The sequence below is a fragment of the Cnephaeus nilssonii genome, assembly GCF_951640355.1.
Source record: "Cnephaeus nilssonii genome assembly, chromosome: 14".
Classification (NCBI taxonomy): Eukaryota; Metazoa; Chordata; class Mammalia; order Chiroptera; family Vespertilionidae; genus Cnephaeus; species Cnephaeus nilssonii.
The window spans coordinates 74266108-74287864 of NC_137085.1; the positions used below are offsets into that span (position 1 = coordinate 74266108).

A 21757-nucleotide genomic window follows, 5' to 3' on the forward strand; every position below is an offset into this window, starting at 1 on the left:
CTCAGCCTGAGTGCCCCGCCCACTGAGCCAGGATGGGGCTGCCTGTCAGCCTGAGTGCCCCGCCCACTGAGCCAGGATGGGGCTGCCTCTCAGCCTGAGTGCCCCGCCCACTGAGCCAGGATGGAGCTCCTCTCAGCCTGAGTGCTCCCTGCTGTCCTGACACCGACTCCAGGACCCCACTGCGGCCCAGCAACGCGCAGGGTAACGCCGCAGCAGGGGGTTGGCGCAGGCCACATGGACGAGGGTTTGCCCAGCACCTAGGGTTGCACCTGAACTTAAACATCTGCTGAAGGGGCAGGCAACGCAGGGCTGGCAGGGCGGGCACTCCCGCCACGGCTGGCGTCCCGGTCACACGCCCCCTAAGAGCGCCCCACTCTCTCCAGCGGGGCCTCCTGCATTCCTACTCACCCATCGCCGTGCGTCCCTCGCTGGTGTGCAGCACCGACACCCAAAGAAAAACACCTGCTCCCGACTTAAACACAGAGCCGGGACACAGAGACAAACGGGCACGGTGTCTGGAACGTGCTTTAAAGTATTCCGGGGGGGGGGGGCGCAGAGGGGAAGGGAGAGGGCACAGAGAGAGATGCGAGGTGAATGGGAAGATGCCAGGCAGCGTGGAAGCTGGGTGGGCCCCGGAGTTCGTTAAGTTATTCTCTCTCCTTTGTCCAGGTTTGAAAATGTCCGTGATCGAGGTAATAAATGAATAAGTTTGCTTTTAGCGTCAAAATCCTCTTCCCAGGCTCCCCACATCAGCACAGCGCAGCGAGACTCACCCTCGCACTTTTATGGGGCTTTTCCCCAAAAGCTCCCAGCCACCTTCCAGGCCCAGGAGAAGACATTACTGGGACGCCGGCCTCTCGCTGTCATGGAACCCAGCAACCTGCTCCCCTTTTATTTCAGCGGGACCGGAGGTCACGCATGAAAACTGCCGGCTGCTGGCGAGAGAGCAGCCGGGCGGCTCACCTGCCGGAGGTCCCCGGTGGAGGCGCTGAGGATGAGGGTGGGGACGATCATGAAGCAGGCGTTGTAGAAGAGCACCCCGTACTTGCCCAGCTCCTGCGACAACGAAACTCCGCTCAGCACCCGTCCCATCGCCACAGCGCGTGTCTGTGCAGTGAGCACGTGCACCCTGGCCAGCTCTGTGGTGGGCTATTTTCAGCACATTTCTGGCATAAAATGCTGCCCTTCAAGTACACTGTCATCTCAGAACAAACATTTGTGTCACACGGAAAGGACAGATAAAACGGAGGGAGATGCATGACCTCCAAGGTGCCACCCTTCTCTGACATCCTAACTTTTTCTATAACAGGCTGTTACAAATAGGAACTCTGGAACAAAATAAAGAACATAAAAAATGTTAATATACTAGCCATTTTGGCTCAGTGGATAAAGTATCAGCCTGCGGACTGAAGGGTCCCCGGTTCGATTCCGGTCAGGGGCACATGCCCGGGTTGCGGGCTAGATCCCTAGTAAGGGGCGTGCAGGAGGCAGCCGATCAATGATTCTCTCTCATCATTGATGTTTCTCTCTCTCTCTCTCCCTCTCCCTTCCTCTCTGAAATCAATTAAAAAAAAAAAGAAAGAAAGAAAGAAAGAAAGAAAGAAAGAAAGAAAGAAAGAAAGAAAGAAAGAAAGAAAGAAAGAAATTGTTTCAGCTTTGGCCTTGCGAGCTCTTTAAAAAAAAAAAAAAAGTTACTATAAACAAAACTCCTTAGAAACATCTGTTCTTTCCATTAAAGAACCACAGGTTAAGACACCAGGTCTCTCATTTTCCAATCTCCCGTAAACTGGCTTGTCATTGAAGTGGCTCCACCGCTTCCCACACAGGGTGACACACTGTGATTCTCAAAAGGCCACAAACCTGTTTTTGTAAAACTGCCACCGTCAGAACAAGTGGCTGAGCGGGGAAAGGCACGGGCCGTGAACGCAGCTCGTGGGAATAAGCCTGTCATCAGAGCAGCCCCTCGCGCGACACAAAGAACTTGGAACAAAGAAACACCCGTCTGGCTCATCCTCGGAGTCTCCGGAACAGCTGGCTGGGGAGAGGCTGGGCCTCCACGGAGGCAGCGACTCAGAAGAAAAGCTCATCCACCCACCAGCCCCTCGGGACTGGGCGAGGCGGGACGCGGACAGGACTCAGCCGCTGCGCGCTCCAGGCGTCCCGTCCCCAGAGGAGGACACTGAGGTCTGAGGAAGTCAAGTCACAATGGCCCCCGGTAAGCAGCACGACTTCGCTGTGGCCCGCATCCCAGACTCTCACACTGGAGTCCCTCTCAGTCTCTCCCTGTCGCAGAGGATGATGGGAAAAAGCTGCTTTTCACTTTAATTTCCTTTCAAAACAACCCCTTTTATATATTCTGACTTTGCTTCAAAAGGGTGGCATCTTTTCCTGTCCTATCTAATTTTCAACCAAAACTTTGCAAGGCAAGGAGTAACAAGAAACTATATGGACGAGATCACTGGAAAGAAATGAGGGACATTAGGTAAATTACATTACTTGCCAACTTTACAATTCATTTTCTTTGTTCACGTAAGTTCAGGGGCCAGATGACAACGCCTGAGACACAGGAGGGAGAGAGGGTACCTGTGGGTCCATTTTCTGCTTGGTGTAGACCCCATTCGCTGCCGTGAAGATGTCGTTCAGGAACACGAACACATAGCCTTCCAGGCTAAAAGCCAGGTCGGACCTGGGGGAGAGCACGGAGGGGGGTCATTCAGCTCACAGCTTGGCCTCCACGGCTGCCTGTTCCATCTTTCCCTGATAGATCCGCTGTGATGCTAGTAATTACTCCCCCCAACCCCCCCCCCCCCCCCCCCCCCGCGGTGAAGGCCCAATTCTCCTGCTTGGCCTCCAGACAAACAAAAGCAGGCCATCAGGCGGCGGCGCCTCCATCACAAATGGCTTAAACCCAGAGGACATGAACCGTCCTGTGACTGCAAAGCCCTTTCTCGTGCTGACTGACCAGCTGGCGTGACTGCTGAGCTCTGCTTTTCCAAGGGGAATGACGCTCCCACACAGCCCGCGGCCGTTGCTTATTGTAGCAAATAGGGCCATCCCCAGGGTCCAGCGTGGGGACAGCTGGGCAGTGACTGGGGCAAGAGGAGAAACGGACACCTCCATCTGGTGCCCAGTCACATCCCCAGCACCCCAGTACCCCGTCCGTCAAAAAGGCCAAGCAGGGGCCCATGCTCTCTCCACGACTCCTCTAAGGCTCCCCTCTTCCTATGCTGTTGAAACGTCTTCTCCTCCATTTCCACGTTACATAGGTGACACTAGCAGGAACAGGTTTGGGGGAGTGTGGCATAGGGAGGAGAGAGAACAGCAGCTCCGCCATGCATCCAGCGGCACTTGACCTTCAGGCAGCATCAGACCCACGTCCCAAGTCACAGACGGACACTGCCCAGGAGGTCCTCTGCCCTCTCAGGGTCAGTGAGTGGGGCCTGCGAACGTAACTGGCAATAGTCAGGGAAACGTAAAACCAGGTATACGGATTGCAGTCAGTGTTCTATGTGTACAGAGCCCACAGAGGCCAAGTGGAACTCCATGAAGCTGGGGGCTCTGGGGCTTCTACACCATTTTAACAAAGAAGAGGGTTTGGGTTTTGAGGAACAAATAAGTTGCAGGAGTGAGGGAAGCTCATGAGGAGCAGGGTTGTGTGAGTGAGGTCTGTTATGCTGACTCCTCACCGCCCGTGACAAGAACGGCCTTCCTGTTCCTGGGGGAGGGCAGGGCACCCTCACAGGGAAACTGTGGCCCGCTCGTAGGCAGAGAAGTCCTACACCTGTTGATTCTCAACCGCCTGGTGCTCAAAACAATGCTTAGGCCAAAGCGGCCTGCTTTGGAGCAGCATATCCTGGTCCCCTTCAATATCAAAACAAGATGATTTCTAACCAAAGAGGAGGGGTAGAGAGGGGCAAAAACTGCACCAGGATATGAACACAAACTAAACCAGATTTTGCTGGAAGCTTCCGCTGGCACTAGTACCTACAAATATATTTGCGAGGAAGTAAATTAATTTTAGATCATCGTAAATCAGGATCCTCTGGCTCAGGCACAGAAACAGAATCTCAGACCTCCTGCCTGTGCACATTCGGCTCAGTGTTTGAAAGGTGGCCGTTCCCTAAATTGGCAGAGTTGAGTGAGCAGAAAGCCAGGCTTCTCAGAGGGAGGGAGGGAGGTGGAGCTCGCTTCCTCAGGGAGCTGAGGGATCCCGGAGTTCTCAGATCTCTCTGGGGCTGGGGGTGGGGCGGAGTTCATCTGTTTAGGCCAGTAGTAAAAGCACAGAGGTTTGAGAAGAATTTACTTGTTTATAAATGCACAGATTCATGGTTAACCCTTGTGGTTCAGCTAGGGCTGTTCACACACATTCTATTTCAGCTTCTTCTGGACATGTGCCTTGATTTGGCAAATAAAACGTCAGAGGAATTAACTCGTCACTGCGGGCCAAAGTGCGCAGAGTCGGTGCGCCGTCCCCACAGGCCCTCTCCCGGCCTGGGGAAGGTAGGGTCCCTCAACCTGGATCCCTGAAGCTACACTGAGCAGAGCACACACAGCATGAACTGGTGGTGGGAGCAGAATATACTTGGTATGCTAAACCACCGATCTGAGATGTGGGGGCTGTTTGTTACAGCAGCGTCAGGCGGCTGATCCAACTGAGTCCATTCTAGGATTACTTGCATTTGGATGAGTTAATCTCAGCGAGAGGAGAGAAGGGTGGGTCTCCGCTGGCCTACAGCTCAGAACGCACGTGTCACCCACCAGGGTGGTATCCAGGCTGCGGGTGCTGAGAAGGGGGAAATCGAGACTCATGTTCCAAGCTGGCTCCCAGGGTGTGTGGGACATTTGGGAAGCACGCCCCCCTTCCCGCTCATCAGGGTGCCACGCAGGTTAACGATGAGATGAATTTCCACCAAGTGGTTCTGGAATGTGCTTCCCGCTCGCAGCACCTGAAGTGCCACTCCTCACCACCAGCTCGCAGACATTCTTCTAAACCAGTTTCCGTAAAAGTCTTCAACTGGCTCTAGGTCAGCGGTTCACACTGAGCTCTAAGAAACCCAGAAGGGGAGGCTGTGCAGAGACCCCCGGAGTGCCCGCCCCCTGCGTGAGGGGGGCACTCTAACAGAGCACCCCCTTTCGTAGCTACTTGACTCGTCTGATTTTGTTTGAGCAAAAGTCTTCAAGAATAAGACGGGCTTTCAAATGCCAACGTGGAGTTGCATACCAGGGAATAAGATGGGAGGCATGCGCTGGCACTGGCTCAGGTCTCAAACACACCAAAGCCTTTCATGGGAGGTTTCTGCCCGTGGACATACTGACTCCGAAGGCATCACAGCATTCACCGGCTTTATGAATCTGCTATTCTTCTTGATCAAGTGCCCACGTTTTCAAGTAAAAGTTTTATACTGAAGACAAATACTCAGTAATGAAAGTAAACAGTTCAGGCCTTTTTATGAGGGAAAAGCTGCATTAATATCCTATAACGCTCTCTTTGTATATTCTCGGACACGTTCTGGCCCACATGGAATCCAGCTTGGCTTTCACAGGAACACACGGGGGTTCCCCTGACATCAACGTGTCTGTCTCCCGGCTGCTCAGCCAGATGGGAAATAAAAGTGAGAGCGGCTGCGCCTATTGTCAAAGACACAAAGAAGTTCCTGAGCAGCAGCCGCCCAGAATCTTACCCTGCTGCTATGAAAGCGCCGAGAACGATGGCAAAGACGCTGATGACGATGTTCAAGGGATACTTTTTCCTGTCGCGGATAAATAGATGGTTAGCTAGACAGACAGACAGGCCAAGGAAAGAAAGAGAGTGGGGGCCAGATGACAACGCCTGAGACACAGGTAAACGTAAAACCAGGTATATGAATTGCAGTCTGTTCTTTCCATTGAAGAACCGCAAAACAAACAAACAAACTGAAAATAGACCTTGTTAACCGTTTTATAGCTAAAATCTAATGAATACTGCTTTTTAGAAAGCATTAAAAAAGTATCTTTAAGTAGATGAGTAAGTCGAACCAAATTTACTGCATTTCTTAAGCAACTGCCTTCATCTGATTATGAATGTCTTTCTCTGTTCTCACTGGAGAGATGCTGAGACAAAATGCAGGACAGCTCGTGCTGGTGGGGCTAGCCAGTACGTCCTTTATCAGGCATCCAAAGGTTAAGATAAAGTTCAACAGCAGGACTTCAAGCATTGGGCCACCACCCAAATTTCATGGCTAAATAACCTTCACAGCAAATCAGGAATGACCTTTTTGAATGTCAACCTCAGTATCCTTATGAGAAATTTCTAAACCAACATTATAAAAATCAACTTATTCTGATTATGTCACATCATAATCTCTGCATCAGAATGGGTATCCCAGCTCCCCTCCCCTCCTACCCTAACAGTTTGGTGTGGACAACTGTTCCTCTGTATTCCAAAATCAGTGTACGTTCCATCTGGATCAGGAAACAGATTTACATCTATTTGGTGGTGGTGGTGGCTTTTTATAAATATCTACCACAAACATGCATTATTTGTCTAATGTAAAACTACAATTAAAAAAATCACTCATGACTTGGTTAGTGTGGCAAAGTTGGTTGGACATCATCCCCTACACCAAAAGGTTGTGGGTTCCATCCCTAGTTGGGGGTGCATGTGGGAGGCAACCCATCGATGTTTCTCTCTCTCTCCCTTCCTCTCTCTCTCAAATCAATAAAAACATATCCTCAGGTGAGGATTTTTTTAAAAAAATCACTCGCCCTAGCCAGTTTGGCTCAGTGGATAGAGTGTTGGCCCTCGGACTGAAGAGTCCCAGGTTCGATTCCCGGTCAAGATCAGGTACCTGGGCTGCAGGCTCAATCCCAGCCCCCATCAGGGTGCATGCAGGAGGCAACCAACTGATGTGTCTCTCTCACATCAATGTTTCTCTCTGTGTCTCTCCCCCTCACTTCCACTCTCTGTAGGAAAATCAATGGCAAAGATATCCTCTGGTGAAGAATAATAAAACAAAACAAATCATTCATTAAGTTGGTAGGGAATCATGAAAACAGGAGACTGCTTTTAAGTTAAACTATTTGTCCTTAAGTTACAGCTACTAGTAATTCAAATCAACTGTTTGGAAAGAGGACAGGATGCTGAGGATTTGCTAGGGAGAAAGACTGCAGGGAAGGGAGAGAGGAGTCAGAGGGACCGAGGAAGAAGCAATCACCCGAGTATGATGGTTTCCAGGAGTAAAGTCAGCGGGATGGTAAACTTCCTGAGCACGGTGAACATCGGCAGGCTGTCAGGGAAAGATGCAAGCAGAATAACATCAGACCAAAAAAAAAAGGTTTCACATGTTTTACATTTTTAATTAAGGCACCGATTTTCCAAGTGAATATGAGGAATTAATCTAATTCTCACATATACTACTACTAACAAATCACATTAAATAATTCCAAAAATGAAGGTGAAATAATTTCATGCCACTTTCACTTATTAGCTATTTAAAACATCATAACATCCAACTACTACAAAACTGTGCTAAAACTAGTAGACAATGTGAAGAACCAATGGACCCTTCGGCAAAACGAACTGGGACTAGGTATCAGGAGTCATTAAATGGGCCCTGGCAGGTGCCTCAATTGGTTGGAGCATCTGGTAGACCTAAAGTTGTGGCTTCCATTCCTCATCAGGGCACATACCTAGGTTGTGGATTTGATCCCTGGTCAGGGCGCCTATGAGAGGCAATCTCTCTCTCTCTCTCTCTCTCTCTCTCTCTCTCTCTCTCTCTCTCTCTCTCCCCCCACCCCCCAATAAACATGCCCTCAGGTGAGGCTTTAAAAAGTATTAATGAAATAAAAGCAGGTAAGGTATACTTAATGATCAAAAGTTAAATTTTTGCCCCTAAGATCAAGAATAAGATCAGGAGGTTCTCTCTCACCACTATTCACTATTAAACTTGAGGTCCTAAAGAGGGCAATTAGGGGGGAAAAAGAAAAGAAAGGGAAGGGGGAAAAGCATACAGTTTGGAAAAGAAGAAAGAAACTTATCTTTATTTGGAGTGGATATTTAGAAAAGCCTAAGGAACTCATTTAATAATTATTACAACTAATGAGCTAAGCAAGTATGCAGGAAACAAAATGAGTCTACAAAAGTCAATTGTATTTATATTCACTCTCAATGAACAATCCAAAAGGAAATTACAACAATTCCACTTGGATAGCGTCAAAAAGAACAAAATTCTTAGGACTAAATTTAACAACAGAAGTGTAAGACTTCTACACTAAAAAGTACAAAATAGCCCTGGCCGGTGTGGCTCAGTTGGTTGGAGTGCCATCCCATACACCAAAAGGTTGCGGGTTCAATTCCTAGTCAGGAAATTGAAGTTTGCAGGTTCGAGCCCTGGCTGGGATGCATACCGGAGGCAACAGATTGATGTTTTCTCTCTCTTTTCTTCTCTCTCTAAAAATCATTAAAAACATATCCTCAGGTGAGAATTACAAAAAAGAAGAAAGAAAAAAAAAACCTACAAAAATATTGCCGAAAGATGAAAGATGATTAAATAGAAAGACATTTCATGTTTATGGATCAGATGGCTTATTGTTGTTAAAATGGAAATACTCCCCCAAATGGATCTATAGATGCAACACAATCCCTATCAAAACCTCAGCTGGCATTTTCCCCCCAGAAATTGACAAGCTGATTCTAAAATTAATATGGAAAGGCAAGGAACCCAGAAAGCCAAAACAATATTTTAAAAAGAACAGAGTTGGTGGACTGAATTTCAAAATTTACTACAAACCTACAATAATCAGTACTGGTTTAAGGATAGACATATAATCAATGGAATAGGGTCAATCAATAAACCCTTGAGGGTGTGTGTGGGAGGCAACCTCTTACATGGATTTATTTTTTCTCTCTCTCCCTTTCTCTCTCTCTAAAAATCTTTTTTTTTTTAAGTATTTAGGAGAAGCGTCCGTAGCAACAGTCAAACAAAGAGAGGACTTGGTTGCCAGAGCACCCCCTCAGAAGTGAGTTGGAAGTGAGTTGAGCTGTTGGTCATTGCCGTGGAGTCTTGAGAAGCTCAGCATCAGACTGAAATTAAAGATGGTGGCAGAGTAAGTGGATGCTGCACGGACATGCTCCCAGGAACAAACTGGAATTACAACTAAAACACAGAAAATTTCCTGAATAATCCAGACTCACAGGAGAGAACCCTGATACCGCATAGAGACTGGTAGGAAGGGTGGAGGCACAAAAGGGCTGGCCAGGTGCCCACAGATAGCAACTGAAGTTCTGAAGAGATATCTCAGCTGTGGGGTGGTGGTGGGGGGGCACTGAGAACTCTGGGGTCTAATCCCCAGGCTGAGCCCCCCAGCAGAGAGCACCACAACTGAGAAGGGTGCCCACACAACATTTGGCCGGGTTGCCATCTGCCAGGGAGAGACAGCTGGAAATGCAGGCACCCTCGTAAAGGGCCAACACAAAAATTCCCTGTGGAGCCACCCACCTTGTGCTCTGGCAGAGGGAGGGCAGAGTGGACTGGAGCTGTGTGAGCAGAAGCCAGGACTGGGGACTTGGGGTTAGAGCTCAGAAGGTAGACACCCCCAGTTTCCTGTTCTGAGTCATTCCCTCATGCATAGGAGGACATCTTTTCCACACAGACATCTGCCTTGCCTGGGAGGAAGACAGTTGACACACCCTATTGGAAAACACCTTGCCTGAGGCCACTTAAGAGATTAAAAGTAATAATTAGCCTCCAGGCAGAAGCAGCTGCCCCACCCTGTTGAAAAAAACTCTTGCCACACCTGAGGATGATTGCCTGGGGGCAATTCAAGTTGGAATCCTATTAGTCTGTAGGTAGAGGCAGTCTCTGGAGGCTTTGAGTCTTTGCCTGATCTAATTAGTCAGAAACAGTGTTTGACACTGTCCTGCACTAGAGATTGAGAGGTGTAGAGGACCTGCCTAATACATAGTCACAAACCAAAATAGACAGCCAAAATGAGGAGACAAAGAAACAACCCAAAAATGAAAGAACATGAGAATTCTCCAGAAGAAGAGATAAATGAAGCAGAGGTAAGAAATTTATCTGAAATAGAGTTCAGAGTAATGATAGTAAAGATGCTCAACAGCATGAATAAAGATATAGTAACTATGAAAAAATGAAATAAATCCTTACAATTATAGTCAATTATTTCCAACAAAGGTGCCAAGACACTACAATAGGGAGAGAACAGTGTTTTGAACAAACAATGCTGGGACAATTAAACATCAATTTTTCACCTAATAGTGACTTATCATCTAGACCCATTATTTCCACTCCAAATTGCAAAATGGTGACTTTCTAGCTATATCACCCCTTCTGCATTTTTTGTCTAAATTTCTTCAATAAATACAAATTTTCACCATTTCCCACAGGAAAGGCAGGATAAAAGTATCATTTATAAAGGTTCAGAGTCATAATAGTGTTCTGTCACCTTTATTGGTAACCAATGAGAGTTGTTTTTGCTGTCAATATGAACTCACAAATTTTCATTTACTTGATACAAGTCCTTTATCAGATATGTGTTTGCAAGTATTTTCTCTCAGTCTGTGGTGTGTCATTCTCTTAACACTGTCTTTCGGAGCAAATGCTTTCAATTTTAATGAAGTTCTGCTTTCATTTTTTTTCTTTCATGGACTGTACTTTTGGTGTTGTATTACAAAACTCATTGCCAAACCCAAGATCATCTAGATTTTCTCCTAAGTTTTCTTCCAGAAGTTTTATAGTTTACGTTTTACATTTAGGTGTATGATCATTTTGAAGTTAATTTTGGGAAAGGTGTAAGGCCTGTGTCTAGATCCAGTTTTCCGTGTGTAGATGTTCAGTTGTCTGAGCACTAATTGTTGAAATGACACTCTTTTCTGCTGGTGGGAATGTAAATTGGTACAGTATGAAGGTACCTCAAAAAATTAAAAATAGAGCTACCATAATACCCAACAATCCCTCTTCTGGGTATCTACCCCCAAAAAAGAAGATGTGGTACATGTATACAATGAAATAATACTCAGCCATGAAAAAAAAAGATAAAACACTGCCATTTACAGCAACATGGAAAGCTCTTAAGTAAAGTAAGTCAGATGGAAAAGAACAAGAACCATGTGTTTTCACTCATACTGTATATTCAATATAAAAAAAAAGGCAACAAATGAAGAAATGAAACAAATTTTTTAAAAAAAAACCTCACAGAAACAGACAACAGAATGGTGGTTACCAGAGGGGAAAGGAGTTGAGGGGAGGAAAAAGGGTAAAGGGGGTCAAATACAGGGTGGAGCAAAAGTGGGTTTACAGAGTATGCAAAACACAGAGTTTATTCTTGTATTATTATTTATTTATTCTTTGTATTAGCTTCCGTACGAACAACTGTAAACCTACTTTTGCCCCACCCTGTATATGGTAACAAAAGGAGACTAGACATCAGCTGGTAAGCACACAACAGAGTATATGGATGTTGTATTATAAAGTTGTATACCCGAAATTCATATCATGCTATTAATCAATGTTACCCCAACAAATTTAATTTAAAAAAAAAAAAAGATATTCCCACTAGGATCACTAAAAAAGAAGCCCTCATCTGGGAGGCAGAGCCCCGAATGTGAGAGGTGGGCAGCTGTCAGTTAGCTGAGGGCACGCCCAGAGCTGCAGCTAAACTCAGAGGAAGCCCAAGAGGATACATGGTAAGACAGCAAAAACCTCCACCATAGGGAGCTCTAAAACAAATTTGAGACAATTAAGGAAAAATGATTGCCCTGATCCCAGAAGGAAACAACAAACCAACTAAAATGTGTAACTGAAGCCCGGCCAGTGTGGCTCAGTGGTTGAGCATCAATCTATGAACCAGGGGGTCTTGATTCGATGCCTAGTCAGGGCACATGCTTGGGTTGCGGGCTCAATCCCCAGTGTGGTGTGTGCAGGAGGCAGCCCATCAATGATGCTCTCTCATCATTGATGTTTCTATCTCTCTCTCCCTCTCTCTTCCTCTCTGAAATCAATAAGAATATATTTTTTTAAAATAAAATAAAATAATACATTGTATATCTGAAAACAGTATTTTATGTTTTATTTTTGGGTGGTTTTTTTGTTTTTGTTTTGTTTTTAATCCTCACCTAAGGATATTTTTTCCATTGATTTTTCAGAGAGAGAGTGGAGAGGAGGGGGGTATAGGGGAGAGACAGAAAGAGAGAGGGGAGAGAGAGAAAAATCATGTGAAAGAGACACATCGATTGGTTGCCTCCCAAATATGCCCTGCCCAGGGACTGGGGATCGAACTTGCAACCCAGGTACATGCCCTTGACCAGGAATCAAACCCTCAACCCTTCGGTGCGCAGGCCGGCGCTCTAACCACTGAACCATGCCAGCCAGGGCACTTTTTTTTTTTTTCTGACCACACCTGTCCTTTCCAAACAAGAGCGAAAGGTAACAGGCCTAATTTCACAATTCTTCGTTTTATATGTACTTTTCCTTCTGGTCTACCTCCCACCTGCCTCTTCCACTCTTACTATACAGGCAGGTTTTCTCCATTTTTAAAAATGTTTTTATTGACTTTTGAGCGAGAGAGGAAGGGAGAGTGACAGAGAGAGAGAAACGTTAATGAAAGAGAAACATCATCAATTGGCTGCCTCCTGCACGCCCCCTACTGGGGATCGAGCCTGCAACCCGGGCATGTGCCCTGACTGGGAATCAAACCGGTTCATGAGATGATGCTCAACCACTGAGCCACACCGGCTGGGCATTTTCCTCCATTTTTTTCACCCTTTGCATAAACTTAATTATTTATATCTTTGTCACAAGATTAGTGATTATGATGTGTTCATTAGGCTACATATTTCACACCAGGTTTCCTCATTTATATGATGGCTGGTTCTTTCTACACTTACTTTTTTTAAAATATATTTTATTGATTTTTTACAGAGAGGAAGGGAGAAGGATAGAGAGTCAGAAACATCGATGAGAGAGAAACATTGATCAGCTGCCTCCTCACACCCCCCACCGGGGATGTGCCCACAACCAAGGCACATGCCCTTGACCGGAATCGAACCCGGGACCCTTCAGTCCGCAGGCCGACGCTCTATTCACTGAGCCAAACCAGCTAGGGCTACACTTCTATTTTTATTTTTTACAGTGACTTTTAACAAAAGTAGGGTCAATCAATGGACCCTAAAATAAATATAAATGCAAATTTCAGAAGTGTATAGCACATACTTGAAAATAATGCCTGTTATTTCAATCTCCCTGTACTAAGCTCAACCTATACCAAATCTAACAGAATGTTTCAGCTTTTATAAAACTGTGATGAAACCAAAAGTTACACAGAAATGGTTCTTCCTGAATAAATCACCCCTCTGTATCTTGATTCTAGAGGTCTCACTTTCTATGTTCAAACTTGAACATAAACTCCCCACCCCCGCCAAAAAAATCAGCTTTTTAACATTTATAAAAGCATTAACAAATTAAACTCAAAACTCCACCTTATTTTCTGCAATTATTAAATATTATCCTACATAATAAAAAGGCAATATGCAAATTGCATCACTCTGCTACGCCCACGATTGGGCCGGCTGGAGGCGCGGGGGGCGGGACTCAGGGTGGCCGATTGGCTGGCGGTAGGAGCGGGGGGCGGGGACTCGCGAGTCCCCGACTCCCGCTCCTCCCACCGGCCGTTAGGCCAACGCTGCGGAAGGACCCATGGGGCCGGAGGAAGACGCTGGTGGTGGCCGATTGCGATTGCGTGGCTGCCGGCAGCAGTTTTCCGCCAGCACCAGTTTTCCTCTGGCCACCCGCCTCCTGGATCGGAGTTCCTCTCGGGGGTAGCCGATCGCGCTGGCGGGAGGCGCTCTGATCGGCGGGTGGCCAGAGGAAAACTGGTGCTGGCGGAAAACTGCTGCCGGCAGCCAGGTGAAAGTCTATTGCACGAAACTTCGTGCAACGGGTTTCTAGTTATTAAATAGTATTATGTAGTACAGCAATATCTTTAAAAATCAGACTTGGTCTTTGCACCATTAGAAGCAAACACGTGAAGAACCTCCCATCCACCATTGCCCTGCACTCTACCTTAACTTGCTTGTGCTTGATAATCCACTGATGTGGTTTCCAACGTAGAGGAGAGGCAGGGGAAACAGCTTCGATAAAAGAGAATGAATATTTGGTTAGAACCCCAATTACATATTTCCCTTTCTATATAAAAACGGTGACATTCACTCCCGAGCAGGATTAAGCAAGTACTTCTGAGTTCCCTTCCCCCAGAACCCAAAATACATTCACACGTTTCTCCATGTGATCAAAATGGTTAGGTGGACATTGGTACCCATAATCATGGGGGAGCTGGATCGAAACAGAAATCCTGACCTGGTCCATATTAACAGACTATGATTCTAAAGGAAGGCTCTGGACAAAGAACTCTGTGGAGTAGAGACCCCTGGGTGGTGAGTTAAGGAGGGGTGTTTACAGCTTATGCATAAAGATCAAAAGGCTGTGAAAGGCGTGCAAACTTCTGTTATCTGGGCTTATAGTCACTCTTCTGGACAAAGGCATTCGTTTATATCTCTCACTGGAATGTCACAAGATTGGTGACCCCTTCAAAAAATGTGTGTCCCAGCCACATTCCTTTAAAGTTACTTTGTTTTAAAAGCCTAAAATAATTATCTACCTAAATCAAACAGCACGCTCTGTACTTGAATTAGGTTTACTGAGCCCTGAGTTCCTGAATTATTTTCTGATTGTCAAGAGATATGTTGTGACAGAGGAACCAAGATGGTGGCACAGGTAAACAATGGCACTCACCTCCTCCAGCAAGCACATCAATATTGCAACTAAAATACAGAATAACCATCATTCATAACTGCCTGAAATCTGGCTGAAGGGAAGTCTACAACTAGAGAATTAAAGAGGAAAGCATGCTGAGACTGATAGGAGGGGCAGAGGCATGGAATGGACTGGTCCCACACCCACGTGTGGTGTGGGGTTTTTGTTTGTTTGTTTGTTTTTTATTGGTTAAGGCATTATCTCACTTCTAAGGGGGAACCGCTCTTTTGGATTGAATTACTGGCCTCAGTTTTTATTCTTCTCTGTAAATTTCCAGTTCATTCTACAAACAATGAACTATATATATTTTTTAATTTTTTTAATTAATTTTTTTATTTTATTTTTTCTTTATTGATTAAGGTATTACATATGTGTCCTTATCTCCCCATTGCCCCCCCACACTCATGCCCTCACCCCCCTAGTGTCTGTGTCCATTGGTTATGCTTATACGCATGCATACAAGTCCTTTGGTTGGTCTCTCCCCCTTCTCCCCCGCACCCTCGCCTGCCTCCCCTCTGAGGTTTGACAGTCTGATCGCTGATTCTCTGTCTCTGGATTTGTTTTCATCAGTTTATATTGTTCATTATATTCCACAAATGCATGAGATCATGTGATATTTATCGTTCTCTGACTGGCTTATTTCACTTAGCATAATGTTCTCCAGTTCCATCCATGCTGTTGCAAATGGTAAGAATTCCTTTTTTACCACAGCGTAGTATTCCATTGTGTAAATGTACCATAGTTTTCTAATCCACTCATCTACTGATGGGCACTTAGGCTGTTTCCAAATCTTAGCTATTGTAAATTGTGCTGCTATGAACATAGGGGTGCATATATCCTTTCTGATCAGTGTTTCTAGTTTCTTGGGATATATTCCTAGAAGTGGGATTACTGGGTCAAATGGGAGTTCCATTTTTAGTTTTTTGAGGAAACTCCATACTGTTCTCCACAGTGGCTGCACCAGTCTGCATTCCCACCAGCAGTGCAAGAGGGTTCCCTTTTCTCCACATCCTCGCCAACACTTGTCGTTTGTTGATTTGTTGATAGCCATTCTGACAGGTGTGAGATGGTACCTCATTGTTGTTTTGATTTGCATCTCTCGGATGATTAGTGACTTTGAGCATGTTTTCATATGTCTCTTGGCCTTCCTTATGTCCTCTTTCGAAAAGTATCTATTTAGGTCCATTGCCCCTTTTTTGATTGGGCTGTTTATCTTCCTTTTGTTAAGTTGTATGAGTTCCCTGTAAATGTTGGAGATTAAACTCTTATCGGTGATAACATTGGCAAATATGCTCTCCCATGTAGTGGGCTTTCTTGTTGTTTTGTTGATGGTTTCTTTTGCTGTACAGAAGCTTTTTATTTTGATGTAGTCCCATTTGTTTATTTTCTCCTTAGTTTCCATTACCCTGGGAGGTGTATCAGTGAAGATATGTCTGTGATTTTGCTGCCTGTGGATTTCTCTAATATTTTTATGGTTTCCCGTCTTATGTTTAAGTCTTTTATCCATTTTGAGTTTACTCATGTGTATGGTATAAGTTGGTGGTCTAGTTTCATTTTTTTGCATGTATCTCTCCAATTTTCCCAACACCATTTATTGAAGAGACTGTCTTGACTCCATTGTATGTTCTTGCCTCCTTTGTCAAATATTAATTAAGCATAGTGATTTGGGTCGATTTCTGGGTTCTCTATTCTATTCCATTGGTCTATATATGTGTGTTCTTGTGCCAGTACCAGGCAGTTTTGAAAACAGTGGCTTTGTAATACAGCTTGAGGTCTGGTATTGAGATCCCTCCTACTTTGTTCTTCTTTCTCAGGATTGCTGCAGCTATTCAAGGTCTTTTTTTATTCCAGATGAATTTTTGGAGAGTTCTTTCTAGGTCTGTGAAATATACTGTTGGTATTTTAATGGGGAGTGCATTGAATCTATAGATTGCTTTGCGTAGTATGGACACTTTAATGATGTTGATTCTACCAATCCATGAACACGTTATGTTCTTCCATTCGTTCACGTCTTCCTCTATCTCATTTTTTAGTGTCCGGTAGTTTTCCGAGTGCAGGTCTTTTACCTCCTTAGTTAATTTATTCCTAGGTATCTTAAGTTTTTTTGGTGCAATGGTAAATAGGATTGTTTTTTTAATCTCTCTTTCTGTAAATTCACTATTGGTGTATAGAAATGCCATAGATTTTTTTTGCGTTAATTTTGTATCCTGCTACATTGCCGAATTCATTTATTAAGTCTAATAGTTTTTTTATGGAGGCTTTAGGGTTTTCCATGTACAGTATCATGTCATCTACAAATAATGACAGTTTTACTTCTTCTTTTCCAATTTGGCTACCTTTTATTTCTTCTTCTTGTCTAATTGCTATGGCTAGCACTTCCAGTACTATGTTGAACAGGAGTGGTGAAAGTGGGCATCCCTGTCTTGTTCCTGTTCTTAGGTGAAATGGTTTTAGTTTTTGCCCATTGAGTCTGATGTTGGCTGTGGGTTTGTCATATAGGGCTTTTATTATGTTAAGGTATGATCCCTCTATTCCCTTTGCTGAGGGTTTTTATCAAAAACGGTGTTGAATTTTGTCAAATGCTTTTTCTGCATCAATTGATATGACTGTGATTTTTATCTCTCAACTTGTTTATGTGATGTATCAAATTTATTGATTTGCGGATATTGTACCATCCTTGCATCCCCGGGATAAATCATACTTGGTCATGGTGTATGATCTTTCTGATGTAATGCTGGACCCGACTTGCTAGAATTTTGTTGAGGATTTTGGCATCTATGTTCATGAGGGATATTGGCCTGTAATTCTCTTTCTTTGTGTTGTCTTTATCGAGTTTTGGTATTAGGGTGATACTGGCTTCATAGAATAAGCTTAGAAGTGTTCCTTCCTCTTGAATTTTTTGCAATAGTCTGAGGAGGATAGGTTTTAGTTCCTCTTTGAATGTTTGGTAAAACTCCCCTGTGAAGCCATCTAGCCCCGGGCTTTTGTTTGCTAGAAGCTTTTTGATGACTGCTTCAATTTCCTCCATAGTTGTCGGCCTATTGAGATTTTTAGATTCTTCCTGATTGAGTTTTGGAAGGTTGTATTTTTCTAGGAATATGTCCATTTCCTCTAGGTTGTCTAGTTTGTTGGAATAGAGTTGTTCATAGCATTTTTAAACAATCCTTTGTATTTCTGTGGGGTCTCTTGTTATTTTGCCTCTTTCATTTCTGATTTTATTTTTTGGGTCCTCTCTCTTTGCTTCTTGGTAAGCCTGGCTAGAGGTTCATCAATTTTGTTTATACTTTCAAAGAACCAGTTCTTGGTTTCATTGATATTTTGTATTGTTTTTGTTTGTTTTGTTTTTGTTTTTGTTTTGGTTTTGGTCTCTGTGTCATTTGTTTCTGCTCTGATCTGATCTTTATTATCTCCTTCCTTCTGCTCACTCTGGGCTTTCCTTATCTCTTGTTATGACCTTCACTTTGAGGTCTATTTTGTCAGATATAAGTATTGCTACCCCAGCTTTTTTTTTTTTTTCATTTCCATTTGCCTGGAAGATATTTTTCCATCCCTTCACTTTCAGTCTGTGAGTCCCTTGTTCTGAGGTGGGTCTCTTGTAGACAGCATATATATGGGTCATGGTTTTATTCAACCACTCGATATCTTTTGATTGGAGCATTTAGTCCATTTATGTTTAAAGTTATTATTGATAGGTACTTGTTTGTAGCCATTTTTATTTTTATTTTTTTTTGCCTGGTGTGGTGTGTTTTTCATTGGGAGGAATATCTTGGCTGAGGAGGCCTCCCATGAGGAGGAAGGGTCCCAGCCCCACAGCAGGCTCTCAGCCCAGGGTTCAAGTGCCAGGAAGAGAAGTCCCAATAACTTCAGGCTGTAAAATCCAGCAGGGATTATGGCTGAGTGACAGGGAGGCAGCCAGAGACCCAGGCAGTTCCTCTTAAAGGGCCCATGCATGGACTTATCAGACTCACTCCCTCTGAGCTCCAGCACTGGGGCAGCAGCTTGAAAGGACCCAGGAACATATAGAGGAAATAATTTGTTTATCATCAGGGCAAGATCTGGAGGGGCAGCTTTCTCCCAGACAAAAATGCTGGGACGTCCCCACCACAGAGCTGATGGGCAGGCACCATATCCGAGCCTCGGTCAACCTGGCCCATCCACACTGTTCGTCCTGCCTTAGTGCTTCCTTTAAATCTAACCCCACCCAATTTGCATTTCCACCCAACCTGTTTGCAGTGTCTTTTCCATACGAATGGCCTGTCTTGGCTCAGGCTTCAGACTTTCCTAAAATCTCTCAAACAAGCAGCAGCTGGCCTCAATGTGCCCCATACCTCTCGATAAGTGGCCCCAGGTCTAACACTAGCAACAGCTTGCCAAGTTCACAGCTTGGCCTCTCCTGGGCACCTCTAAATCCAACACAAATAGCAGTCATCTGCAGATCACTCTGTAGCTCATGCTGGGTGGCCCCAGGCAGGGCGCAGGCAGTGGCTGACTTTGCACCTCCTGGGAGGCCCCAGAGCCAGTGCACCCAGTAGACAGCATCAGACCATATCAGATTACAACTCTACCTAATCCACGAGTGAAACACTCAAGGGGTGAACTTGGTGAGCACCAAAGCCCCACTGAAGCAAGTCCTGCTCCATAGAGGTATCTCCTACACAGCAACTCTTCCACTATAGTCCCAGCTGGTCCTCACAGCCAATTGGCCTAGGGGTCAATTCCTCCCAGTGATGCCGAGAGCAATCAAGGCTCAACTGCAACAGGACAGTGTACACAGCCCACACAGGGGCGCACCTAAAGTGCCCAGCTCAGGTGACTGGGGAGGCTGAGCCACTGGGCCCTACAGGACACCGACTACACCAGGCCACTCTACCAATTCCAGGAGACATAGCAGCTCTACCTAATACATGGAAAAAAGACACAAGAAAGCAGCCAAAATGCAGAGACAAAGAAACATGTCACAGATGAAACAGAAGAAATCTCCAGAAAAAGAACTAAATGAAATGGAAACAAGCAAACTACTAGATACAGAGTTCAAAACAATGGTTATAAGGATGCTCAAGGAACTTACTAGTAATGAGAGCTTCAAGGGACTTAGTGAGACTTTCAAGGAAATTAGTAAGAACATCAAAGACATGAAAAAGGACCAGTCAGAAATTAAGCATACACTAACATAAATAAAGAATCATTTACAAGGATTCAACAGTAGAGTAGAGGATTCCAAGAATCAAATCAACAAGTTGGAATATGAGGAAGCAACAAACCCCCAATCAGAAGAGCAAAAAGAAAAAAGAATCCAAAAATATGAAGATAATGTAAGGAGCCTCTGGGACAACTTCAAGCGTACCAACATTCACATCATGGGGGTACCAGAAGGAGAAGAGAGAGAGCAAGAAATTGAAAACCTATTTGAAGAAATAATGACAGAAAACTTTCCATACCTGGTGAAAGAAATAGACATACAAGTCCAGAAAACACAGAGAGTCCCAAACAAGATGAACCCAAAGAGGCCCACACGGAGACACATAATAATTAAAATGCCAAAGGTTAAAGACAAAGAGAGAATCTTAAAAGCAGAAAGAGAAAAGCTGTTAGTTACCTACAAGGAAGCACCCATACAACTGTCAAATGATTTCTCAAGAGAAACTTTGCAGGCCAGAGGGAGTGGCAAGAAATATTCAAAATGATGAAAAAGCAAGGAACTACAACCAATATTACTCTACCCAGCAAAGCTATCATTTAGAATTGAAGGTTAGAAAAAGAGCTCCACAGATAAGAAAAAGCTATTACATGAAATGTTGAAGGGTGAAGAAGAAGAAGAAGAAGAAGAAGAAGAAGAAGAAGAAGAAGAAGAAGAAGAAGAAGAAGAAGAAGAAAAAGAAGAAGGAGGAGGAGGAGGAGGAGGAGGAGGAGGAGGAGGAGGAGGAGGAGGAGGAGGAGAAGGGATCAAAAATATGAACAATAAAATGGCAATAAATACATATCTATCAACAATTGAATGTAAAAATCAAAATAAATGAACAAGGAATCTATTGAACAGAATAAACTAATGAATAAAATAGAACCAGAGGCATAGAAACATGGAACAGACTAACGAATCTCAGAGGGAAGGGAGAAGGGTGGGTGGAAGAGATTAACCAAAGAACTTGTGTGCATGTATGCATTACCCATGGACACAGACAATAGGGAGGTGAAGGCCTGGGGCAGGGCAGGATCCATGTGGAGGAGGGCAATAAGGGGGGGAGGGGGACATCTATAATATTCTCAACAGTAAAGGTTTTTTAAAAAGAGAGAGATATTCTTCAGAACATACTGAAGAAACAAAATGTAAGACCTAGTCTTCCTTAAGTGAAATAAATACGTAATTTTTCATAAGGTCATACAGTAACTTTTAAGAACTTTTTGATTGACATAATAGTCCATAGCAATCAAGGTGAATCCAACATTTCTTTTCCACTAAAAAGACATTAAGCATGTAACTCAGATAAGATATCCTTTGAAGTTCTGAAACACTTCCTTTGAAGTTCTGAAACACTAAGTGTCACGTGCCCCAAAAACGTTATAGAATTCCATTATGAGGAGACTTGCACAAGAAAGGTTTGAGAAAGAGAACCTATTAGCCCCTCCCCCTCTTTCGTCAATGTTCTAGCCTGCAACTGACTCAACAATAACACAGCTGGCCAAAGTACAACTTTTGAGGTTCTTAGGCATTGGTTAGAATCCGTTGCCTTCATTTCTGTAACTAATTCAAAATAAAAACAATACTGACTTGTAGTTTCTGGTAACAGTGGGCTAGATTATTTATGCTAGTCCTGCTGCTAGATAAAATAATTTAAAACCTTCATAAAAGCATAAAACAGGAAAAATAGGAATTCCCAGGCCAAAACTAAAGGGAGACAGACACCTAGAAAGAAACAATAGAAGCCAGAGGACAGCAGAATTTCATCTTCAAA

At 44.3% G+C, this 21757-nt stretch overlaps 1 protein-coding gene across 5 annotated transcripts in view; it reads right to left on the bottom strand.

The window, feature by feature from the left end:
* SLC35D2 (solute carrier family 35 member D2) overlaps positions 1-21757 on the bottom strand; it is a 73914-nt gene that overhangs the window by 21676 nt on the left and 30481 nt on the right. For all 5 annotated transcript variants that reach the window (XM_079791332.1, XM_079791333.1, XM_079791334.1 and 2 more), the window contains exons 4-8: positions 14058-14125; positions 7194-7265; positions 5682-5750; positions 2584-2686; positions 964-1056 (exon numbers count right to left, since the gene is read on the bottom strand). In XM_079791332.1, the coding sequence (XP_079647458.1) occupies positions 964-1056; positions 2584-2686; positions 5682-5750; positions 7194-7265; positions 14058-14125 (405 nt within the window). The remainder of the gene's footprint in view (positions 1-963; positions 1057-2583; positions 2687-5681; positions 5751-7193; positions 7266-14057; positions 14126-21757) is intronic.